The sequence below is a fragment of the Oxyura jamaicensis genome, unplaced genomic scaffold (genome assembly GCF_011077185.1).
Source record: "Oxyura jamaicensis isolate SHBP4307 breed ruddy duck unplaced genomic scaffold, BPBGC_Ojam_1.0 oxyUn_random_OJ214, whole genome shotgun sequence".
Taxonomy (NCBI): domain Eukaryota; kingdom Metazoa; phylum Chordata; class Aves; order Anseriformes; family Anatidae; genus Oxyura; species Oxyura jamaicensis.
Window position 1 is genome coordinate 1 of NW_023305712.1, and position 10,958 is coordinate 10,958.

Consider the following 10,958-nt stretch of genomic DNA (forward strand, 5'->3'; position numbering starts at 1 on the left):
CTTACTGAATTTGTGAGATAGTGTTATTTGTTACATGAGAGTCAATTATGTGGTACATGTGGATGGTTTCATAACTGTCCTGGGTTCTGACAAATTCAGGCAAATGTCAGTATGAGTATTCCCTTAAGCTGTAGTGTGACATCCCAATGACAATAGCTGTAAAATGACTGATGTTTCACATGCCTTACATTTTTTGTTTGATTTTTAAGCAAACAATCCTGTGAAAGCAGCACAACTGTGGTAAGTGACTGTCCAAGTTCTCTTTACCTATCAATTGCTGTTGTCAGGCAAAAAGGATTCTAAAAAGCATTTCTACATAAGGATTTATTGACACAAATTCTCCGGTGTAGGATGAATTGCTTGGGGATCTGTCATTATGCAGCACCAGATTCTCCTTGGGGACTGCCTCAGAGACTTTAAGCACTTCCACGTTTTTTTTTATATATTTTTTTTCCTTTTGTGTTTCCTTTTGAGATCAGATTAAAGTTAAGCATATTTCCTTTCTGCTTATTACTGTTATGCTAAGTTATCTGGCATTACTTGTTTCTGTTTCGTGAATGTAAAATGAAGAATAGAGTTTTGCAGCATAATTGCTGTGGCTTGTATCTTGGACAAACTACTGATGTCCTTAAGTGTATGAATTTTACTTAACTGTAATGCTTCCTTGAAGAGTAGAACCCTGATGTATAGGAAACTGACCTGGAAGTTTTAATAAAAATTAATAATTTGTTAGTGCAAGTAAACTGTTTTGGCTGCACAGTTGAGTTAAATACAAATAAGAATAATGCTTCTTCCGTTGTTCAGAGCCCTTACTCTTACAAATGACTGATCTTAAGCAGACCGAGCAGAATTCAGCTAGGAACAGATCTTCCATTGGACAGTTCTAGAATCAGGCTTCTACTTTTTTTTTTTTTTTTTTTTTTTTTTTTTAGTACTAATCTAAAAGGCATTTGTTTTGTGTATCTTTGGGTTTTGTCAGTCTTGATTACATATGTTATTTTTTCCCTCTCTTAGTGCTAAAAATACTCCTGAAGTTCATAACTACCAGGTAAGCATAACAATTTTGAAGGAGAATATTAACTTGTAGTTCTCTTATTTAGGGGCCAATATTTCTTCCATCTGTAATTAGGACAAGTGTTCAGCTCCCCTTTCCTTCCTCTGAGGTGAACTCAAGAAATAAGCAGCATCAAACTGGGGGGAGTTCAGGGGAAAGTGAAGTGGGCTGTTCTGCCTTGCGTCCCCTGTGTTCTTGGATGCTCTGCAAGCTGAATACATTCCGTTGGCCACCCTCTTTCCCTTCCCTTTCTGTGAAATGACAGGTTAGAGCCTGTGGGACTGTGCATGTGATGGACCCCAAGAGACGGCTCTGTGAGCAACACTTCCGTGTAGAGCAGCATCTCACATTGGAGGAGCCTTCACAAGTTCAGAGTTGTGATTATCTTCACCATAGCAACACTTAAAGAGTTCATTGCTGGTCAATTGTTTGTGTGTTGTTGGAAAGGGAAACGGACCGGAGTAACGATGCAACCTCGATGCGAGTATAATCGTCCTCCTTTATTGCAGGTTCTCACAGAGTATATATAGGCAACTAACTACAGCATGCGCCGATAACAACTTATAATTGGTCTAGCTTCTCCATGCACTTGTCTCTAGCTTGTTTCCTCATTATCTCTAATACAAGGGCGTGGGAAACTGCGCAAAGCCACCTGCGAGTTCCTTTCCCACAATTCCCCCTTTTTATTTACAATCAACCAAATGCTTTCTATATATTTTCTATCAAACACTGCAACATTACAATAACCAACAGGGCGAAAATCACATACAAATTATGATTGTAAAGTAGCGTGCCTACTAGAATCTACATCAATCAACAAGTCACGTCACTAAGCACTAGGGATGGTGCTTCGCCGCAATGCTACTTCTCACTCACACAGCACAATCACACACTCACGCAAAGAGGCCTCTTTCACTTTTCATTCATACCACAAGAAAATATCACTTAAGGTAATTTGTCCGCGGCTTCAGGAGGTCCATGTCTACTCCTGTGGTGATTGGCTGAGAGTGGGGACCCCTCCGAGGAAAATGCTCAGGGTGCACCTAGGGGTGTCCATTCCACAGTCGATCCCACAGCCGAGCAGAGCTGCTCCTGGCACAAGGAACGATGCTATTATAGTTTTGTATAATTATACCAAAGAGATGCATTGCAATAAGGAGCAGGTGTGACATTGACAATTTGTTTCATGGTTTGGTTTTTGCCCATGTAATTGAACCTTACACATGATGTGGCTGTTACACTTCCCAGGATATCTAATTCCTGTGGCTCTAGGGGCGCTCGCAGCAAGTAGACAGTCCAATCTTTGTTATCTGCCAGGATCCCCACCAGACGTGTCGTAAAGGGGTCGTTAGCACTAAGCCAGGGACAGGCACATCGCTTCTTGTCCTGTCATGTTGGTGAGGGTGACCCCGATGTTGTGGCATGGTTGGATGGAGACCCAGGGCTGGCAATAACCGATGACAGCGGCGATTGTGAGGAGGAGGCCAACCATGGCCTTACGCCCATCTTGGTCCGTGACCTGTGGAGACACAAGCATACCCTCGACCCCAAGTTATTAGAGGCTGGGGTCCCTCCCAAAGACCTGTATTTAAATTTGTTACCATCACTAAGGCCTGCTCTGATTCTGGCACCCGTGGCAGTGTGGAATTCATACTTATGTAATGTTTTACTATGGGTGGCACCTCTTTGTGAGGAAAGGGTAATGCTAGGTGATTTATTATGTAAAGTGCCTTTCCCAACCTGTTCTGTGGTGTTTCCTGGGTGTCTACTGAGGCAGTAACTGGTCATCTCTGTGCGGAGCAACTGGCAGTCCAAAGGCTTAGCTGTAGAATAAGTTATCATCATGGTATGAGTGACAGCTTCTCTCCCCTCTTTCCTTTGGCTATTTCAGTTAATAATGGTAAAGTGTATTATGTTTCTCTGTATCACTGAATAAGTCCTTAATGATAGCCAAGACTTCAGTGCACTAAGTACTGTATCACTGTTACAAGAAGGAAAGCAGGAATACACCATTGTTAAGAAAAATCTTGGGTGGCAAAGTCCTTTCTTACTGCCCATTTCCTGAATGTACTTTTTAAGGGAAATATTTAAAATTAGAAGAGTAAAGTTCCACCCTCATATTACATGGATTACTACAGCCGTGTAGGTCATAGCAAAAAAGAATTTTGAACACTGGACAAAGCTTAACACAATACCATACCAAAACACTCAACACCTAGTAAAGTTATGTTATCAATTTGTTTTTGATTTCCCAAGAGATTTCCAAAATACATCTGCAGCAGTTCATCTTGTGAAATATGTTTCATTTGATTCGTGTCAGGATGAAACAATGCTAGGGCCACAGGATGAAATGTAATTTTTTTTTTTTTTTTTTTTTTTTAAGGGTTTCTGCAGAAAACTGAGTTTTCTGAAATTCTAAAAAAATACTCTTTAATATCACAAATATTCAAAGCACATATATGTGTCCAAAACTCAGAAGTCTGTATACTTGAGATTCTACCATGTCTTTAAAATCCCTCTGGATTCCTTCAGGAAAAGATATAGCAATGTGAGAACTAACGTTAATGAAACAGTAAGAAAACACTAAAAGATTCCAAACTTTGAATATAAAGATTGACTGGACCGTTATCAACAGGAAAAGAAAGACTTTTTCAAAACTGCATAGTAAGAAAATTCTGTAAAAATCCTTGGAGAACAGTCTATCACTATTAATGCACCCTTAATAAAAAAAATATATCTCTAAAAATAGTGCTGAACACAAAAACAAATGTTGTATATTATTTGAGATAGTTATGAAGTTTTAGAGGTAGATGACTAATTCATTTATTTGGGAGAATTACCACTACAGCTATTGGTGTAAACAGTATTACATTTTACCTATATAGTGTTCATATCTGTGCAAGAGTGCAGAGAGCAGGAAGAACATTTCTCACCTAACAGCAACTATATTAAATCAATGTCTTTGGTCTGCATCAGTTCTCCTAGAAATGGGGGCAAGGGGAAGAAAATTAGTAAGGCAAGACAAATCAACCCCATTTGTGTATGTAGATAAGTAAGAGGCAAGGGGCACCAGCCAATTTATACACTAAGGGTGACTGGGCTCACTGCACAATCCTCAGGACATGGCTAGATCACATGGGTAATAGGCTGAAAATGAAACATCAGAAATCCTGTACAGTAGTTTCCACGATGTGAATTCAGTCATCTTGCCTTAAGTATTCACAACGGTGCTGTGCTGTTGCAAAAACACTTTTGTTCCTGTTCACCATGTCCATCAGATCTGGGGGTTCCATTAAGAAGAAAAGCAGTAACTAATAGCAGCGCAAGGCTTTGTCACTAGTGAACAGAGTATGTTAACTGGCTAACACTTGGGAAGTGTTAGTTGTTCCAAACCATAACCATTTCAAAAACAACGTCACCACCAGAACCTGATGGTATTCAAAGCATCTGTTAATACACAAATGGAATCAGAATTTTTCTATCCTTTGGGTAGTCTTCAAATTTCTCAAGGTACCACTGGTGGTGTTGCTTTGCCCGAGAGCCCAAGATAAAAAGTGTACACAATGCAAATGCAAGGCTTTCGATGGTGCAGAAGGCAAGGGCAAACCCAAACCATTCCAGGATCTCTCCAAAAAAGTTGGCTCCACACTCAAACATTCCTCCTCTTGGTATCTTGTAACCAGTTTCCCCTGATTTTCTTTTTTTTTTTTTTTTCTTTTCTTTTTGTCTCTTTTTTCCCTCCTTTTTTTCTTTTTTTAAAAAAAAATTTCGATTTTTTTCATTTTTTCTTTCTTTTTTTCATTTTTTTCATTTTTTTTTCTATTTTTTCCTTTTTTTTTTCTTTTTTCCTTTTTATATTTTTTCCTGTTTCTTTCCCTTTTTCATTTTTTTTCTTTTTTTTTCATTTCTTTTTCTTTCTTCTTCTTTCTTTTTCTTTTTTCTTTTTTTTTCTTTTCTCTTTTCTTTTTCCATTTTTTTTTCTTTTTTTTTCTTTTTTTTTTCTCTTTTTTTTTTTTTTTTGGTAGAAACCATAAGGATTTATCACAAATCTGGGGTAGGAGGTTTGAAGCCTTGGCCACGCTGCTGTCTGAAGCGCCAGCAGACAAGACTGGCGGGCTGAGGGGGGGGTTGGGGGGGCGGCCTGGAGGTGGGGGGTAGCGACAGCGGCAGAGCCGCTCGGTTCGGCGGACGCAGCGGAGCGAAGCAGAGAGGGAGGCTCGGGGCCGACCCGGGGGTGGCGGGGGGGCAGCAGCGGCAGAGCCGAGGGTGGAGGTTGGCACGCCTCTCCTCCCTCTCCTGTGGGTGGTGCAGGACATCCCCCCTGGGTGTCCTGGGGTGTTACTTCCGCAAGCGGCTCAGATCTCTGCTTTCACCTGGCCCCGCCAACTTCCGTCTTTTCCGCACCCGATGGTGGGTCCGGCGGGACTTCCGCGTGATTTAGAGGGGCATCCCCAGAGTTCTCGCCCGCAATGCGTGTTAAAAGTCAGTAACAGTTCTGCAAGGGCTGCCGCTCCTAGTGTTGACATCTGGACCGCGGCGCAGGCAACCTCCTTCTCTGCCTCCATAGCCTTTAATGTCTCTAATACCGTTCGTCACAACTCACAGACAGTTTTCACTTCCTTTTCATCTTTTGAATCCCCTGTTATAATCCTTTCCCACACGGTATTCCCGAACTCCCGCCATTCCGTAACAGGGAACAGCAAGGCAGTCTCTCTAAAATGTCCCCATCGTTATCCCAACTTGATCAATTTGATCAGTTTCTTTCCCGTTGTCTCGCTACCTCTCTTAGAGAGGATTCCAGCGAGCAACAATGCAGCAGTCTCCAGTTCCGTGGCTGTGCTTCCCCTGAGAGGTAGGGAGCGACCCTGACCCGTGTCTGCCAAGCGGCACCCTCTCAGCCGTTTATTTTCCCAATCCCTCCTCCTCTAGCTGCTTACCGCAGTCTCGGAGACTTAGTCGCGCTGGACTGTCTGGTGCGTAACCATCCTCTGCTACCAGATGTTGTTGGAAAGGGAAACGGACCGGAGTAACGATGCAACCTCGATGCGAGTATAATCGTCCTCCTTTATTGCAGGTTCTCACAGAGTATATATAGGCAACTAACTACAGCATGCGCCGATAACAACTTATAATTGGTCTAGCTTCTCCATGCACTTGTCTCTAGCTTGTTTCCTCATTGTCTCTAATGCAAGGACGTGGGAAGCAGGGCAAAGCCACCTGCGAATTCCTTTCCCACATTCGTGGGGTGTTTTTGTTGGCTATGAGAGAGAAATGCTGTCACCAAAGATTGGTGACCTTCTGAAGGCAGCTGCTATAATAACCTTTCTCACTCACCACCTTTGATTAAAGCTGACATTCTTCTGATGTGCTTTTTATGAGAAGCACTAGATGTCTCAGGTTATCACACAAACAGAAAAACAATTTGCTCTGCGTTTGTCCATGAATGTGTCCTAATGAGCAAGCTCATCACTAAGAGGTCTCATGTATATGCAAAAAGGGCATGGGAAAAGGTCTGAAACAGTGGGGCTTCTAGTCAGGTAGCGTGTTCCTCATGGCTCCAGGAAAATAAAAAGTTGAAATTACTACGGAGTTCTTATATGATTTCATTAACCAGGTTTAATGTTTTCCCTTGCAGCCACAGTATCATCCTAATATACATCCTGCTCAGCCACACTGGCATCCACACACCCCTGGGAACATAAGGTAAGCAAGCCTCACTTCATGGAAAAGATTATTACTTCTTAACTTATCTAAATCTGTTGGTATGAAGCTTTGGTGGGCATATCAGGTGATTTTCTGCACATGAAAGGCAAACAGAAGTTAGAAAGGTGATAGAGTGAACCGATTCTTGCACCTCTTTGATCTTTTGCAAGAAATGTATATGGAAAAATAAAGTGTACCTTGAATAATGTACACTGATACAACTATTTGACACAAATATTCCTGTTCGTGTTGTTGCACTGTTTTGAATTAGTAACAAGAGAAATGAAGTGAAAATAAATTTTGGAAGAAATTCAATCCAAGTTTGAACGAGTTTGGTGGAATGCACAGGTGGAGGCACACACCCGCTGATGGATATGTGACTGTGCATTGTATGTGTGATAAAAATCAGCTGCCATTTTATCCTAATAGAAAGAAACTTTCTTAGGTTGCTCAGGTTTTTAGGCAAATTATTATTGACTTGACTGAAAAAAAAAACTTAATCTTCATTTCTATTCATTTTACATTTTAATCTCTGTATGCTTACATCAAAACAGCTAGGCTTTGTTCCTAGTGTGAGTGACTCCGGAGGTAAAGCTGAGCTTAAAATGGATGAAAAGACAATTTGGCCTCAGTTTGAGAATCAGAACAGGGGCAAATATTTTAATAGAAGTACTGATTGGGCAGAGAAGCAGGTATACTCATTGTCATCTCAGAATTCCTAGTATAAAGCAGTAAATCAGATATTAAAATTCTTAGAAACAGAAGAATGTTTAAATCAGATAATTAACTTTGCCTGTACTTCATGTTCAAGGTTCTTCCTGGTTTTAAGGTTTACATGTCCATTTTTTGTCATTTAAAATTTCCAATTTCAAATTACCCATAATCAACTACTGATGGAGGTTAATGGCTTTATAAGTCATTTGAGGTTTTGCTGATTTTTTTCTAAAGATTTTTTCACGTAAGACACATTTTAAAGCCAAATAGTTCGCCCTGGAGCAGAGTGATATTGAAATAAACACAATAGCATATTGTGAAGTGTATAGACAATCTCCCACTTCAGCTGCCTGGGCAAAGATTAAGGCCAGTGAAATATGAACCATGGCTCTTCTATATCTAGGCTAGTAAGTCTAAAAAACATACTTAAAAGCCATTCTGCAAATTCAGTAGAAAAGGTGCTTTGAATTTTTGTTCCAGGAAGGTAAAAGTGTTTAAACATGGATAAAGTGGAAGCTTTAAGTTACTTTAACTTGGAGTCAAAGTAGTGCAGTTGCACATCTAACATCACAAACATCTTGATTTCACAAAACTTAATCTGACTGTGAATTTGAGATTAAGCTACAGATGCATGAGATGTTTTTCTGCTGGTCCTGCAAATCTAGAATGGGCCGTGGGTTGAAACGAAGCTATAAATGAGCAATTCCGTGTCTATATATTTATATGGGTTTATATAGGTAACAATGTTTGCAAATATTTTTACAAAATACTTGTTTAGTAACTTGTGTAATTGTGTCTCAGTTTTCGTAGTTTTAATAGTAAAATCCTTTCAGTGAAATGATTTGGTTGCAGTTAACAATATTGCATCTTGCAAGAAAATTCATTCCATTTAATACTTGCTATAATAGAACTTTACCTTAAAAACAGGTAAATAAAAGCCTAGCTCTATTTCTGCTAGGTTTAAAAATAATAAAAAAAATAATAATAAAAAAACAGTGCAACTTCAGTTTGGTAGTAAGAGAATCTTAAATATTGTGGTTTCCTACATCCTGTTCAGAATAGTGGTTTTTTTGTTTGTTTGTTTCTTTGTTTGTTTTTCAAAATGATCCAGGAGAAACTGTAGGATTGGTTGGGGTTCATATCTCTAAGTATCAACAAGTAATGAACAAATAAGGAAAAAAAATGCATAGTACTTTTGCAAGTTTCAGTACATAGTTATAGAGAAAAACCTGTACTACCTACAGACTCCAGGCACTACCTTTAGGCTCTTAAACAAAATAGGGCTGTAATGTGCAGGCTACTTCCGTGTAATTAACTGCACCAGTGTTGAGTGGATGGAAGTATGTTCATAAGAGCAATTTTCATTCTTGACAAGATTGTCTTAGTTTTTCAGTCCTCAGGGATATATTTTAATGAGGTCAACTTTTTGCATGATATATTTCATTTTATTTGTTTGTTGTACTCATTTAGTTTTCCTATGGCCTTCTCCTCCCTCTGGGGTTCAGCAGCATTGATGCGTGATGCTTGTCTATAACACTTGAAAAGAGAGAGGTTTAAAATGGCTGAGGCCTTCTTCAAAGCCTTCTGAAATGAATTTGAGGTTCCTGGTTGTTTCAATAGGTTCTTATCAGACCTGTCACCAGTTCCTTCATTTTGTGATAGCCGTCCATCACAACGTACGCATGCTTAGCACTTGCTGGATGAGCTCATGTTACTGTGTAGCACTCATAAGTTTACTTCCATCTCTCACTAACCAATAACTATGCAAATGGTACAGGCCACCCTATCATGATGACAGGCCATATTGGAAACCCCCCACAAGTGGAGAGGACAACAGTTTACGATATATTCAAGAACAGAACCAGAAGAATTTAGGAGAAGTCCAAAGTATGGTGTACCAAGATAAACTCATGACGACTCTCTGAAAAAGTCACCTTCATTTCATCTGCCATCTTAGATGATCATTGCATTCCATGGTCCTTGTCTGTCTGCAGTACGTTCAAAGTGTATTGTGCATAAAGTGTGTCTTTATACGTACATCCATCCTTGTTTAGTGTTCATGGACATTCTTGGGAAAAGTATTTTTCGTATCTTTGTTTAAAAAAAGTACGTGCTGAGCTGTTTGTGCAGAATTCCCCCACCCAGTTCTGAAGTCTGTTCCTTGTGCAAGTTTCAAACCTTTTTTAACAAGTCCAGTGTACACTTAAACTCTTCTGTAATCTGATTACAGGTAATAAACACTATCCTCCTGTCATCTAAGGGAGGGAAGTTACGTGAGTACAGTGCTAGGCACTGGAGAAATGGCCCTGATCTGAAGTGTGGTGTGTGACTTTTCTAACCAATCCTTCATGGTACAACATTGGCTTTTTTGACCTCCTTAGATCTCAAGAGAATAAGGCATTTGCTTCAGAGGACAGGACTTGGATGCTTTCTAGGGCTAACGTCCACAGTTCTCCAAGCACTTTCCATCAGGGATTTCCATCTCTCGCCATCTTTCCATCTTCCTTCACAACTCTGAACTTCCTCTAGGGATTAGGTGAAGAAGAACACTGAAACCAGCTGCAGCCATAGAGCCATAATAAGGCCACGCTTCTGTTAGGAGCTACATTACTCCGAGAAATACAATCAGGAGGAGATCACCACTGCCTCAACCGAATGCAAAGTTGAAGGCCTTTATGACAGCCACTTGGGAAACCAATGCAGCCCCATCTTCTCAGCATTTTAAGACAGATGACTACCCAACACTCAAGTGTCTCAAGTTGCCAGACTGAGACAGCTTGCTAGAAATCATAGAAACATTTCATTACCATTGGCCTCGCATGGAATTGATTCTTGAAGAGTTCTAGTTTAACACAGAGAAAGAAGCTCCCGTATCCAACCAAAAATCCATGCCCCTCTCTTCATTCCTAGCTTGATTGAAACCAGGAGATCTGCATGGATAGATGCCCCAGCTCCCTGGCATTCCTGCTCTGACTCTTGCCACTTGAGCCGGCAACCTCAGACAATTGCTTTCTGAGATCAGGGGCCGATTGGCCTAGAAAGAGGCTAGCCAATTGCCTCTGTTTGCCTTCCCAGGCAGGCTCCAAATTGGGATCGATTTTCATTTGTCTTCATTGCCTTTCCAAGCTGCTCCAAAACTTCTAGAGGGGTTTCTTTTGGACCTTGTTGGAACAGATTCTCAATTCCCAACTGAAGCCGATTGGGGAATTGACCAGAGGCCCCAGAGGGCTCACACCCGCCATTTTCATAGCCTCTTTCCCTGCTCAGTCAGCTGCAAACAGCTCTGTCAAATACTAGATGCCACACCTTTAGCACCTTCAAGAACCCTTGGAACGCTTCTTGGGATCTTTCTCCAGCTTCTACTTTCACCAAAGGCTCAGCCAGGGGCCAACTTCATTCCATACCTTTTGCCCTCCAGGATGCTGAAACAACAGAGCAGGAGACAACATTGCACCCCATTTTCCCTCGCTCCTCAAAACAACACTAA

The 10,958-nt window shown here is 40.7% G+C and overlaps 1 protein-coding gene across 2 annotated transcripts; it reads left to right on the forward strand.

The window, feature by feature from the left end:
- The first annotated feature begins 6 nt into the window (after nt 1–6).
- LOC118158817 (band 4.1-like protein 4B) lies at nt 7–9,569 on the forward strand. 2 transcript variants are annotated; one of them, XR_004746902.1, is made up of 4 exons: nt 7–240; nt 1,015–1,048; nt 6,690–6,757; nt 9,249–9,569. XR_004746902.1 is itself a non-coding variant. In XM_035313506.1 (3 exons), exons 1-3 carry the CDS (start codon nt 992–994, stop codon nt 9,394–9,396), a joined length of 273 nt encoding a protein of 90 aa, XP_035169397.1. In that variant the 5' UTR covers nt 977–991; the 3' UTR covers nt 9,397–9,569. The 2 variants fall into 2 exon arrangements, 1 of the variants encoding a protein (XP_035169397.1); XM_035313506.1 differs by lacking the exon at nt 7–240 and having other exon boundaries at nt 977–1,048.
- Nucleotides 9,570–10,958: the final 1,389 nt, after the last annotated feature.

Bases quoted from the DNA above. Each gene is read 5' to 3' on its own strand.
- LOC118158817 (XM_035313506.1), top strand. From the start codon at position 992: ATGTTATTTTTTCCCTCTCTTAGTGCTAAAAATACTCCTGAAGTTCAT. The intron at 1,049-6,689 runs GTAAGCATAACA...TTTCCCTTGCAG, and splicing joins CTGAAGTTCATAACTACCAG to CCACAGTATCATCCTAATAT. The intron at 6,758-9,248 runs GTAAGCAAGCCT...CAAATGGTACAG, and splicing joins CACACCCCTGGGAACATAAG to GCCACCCTATCATGATGACA.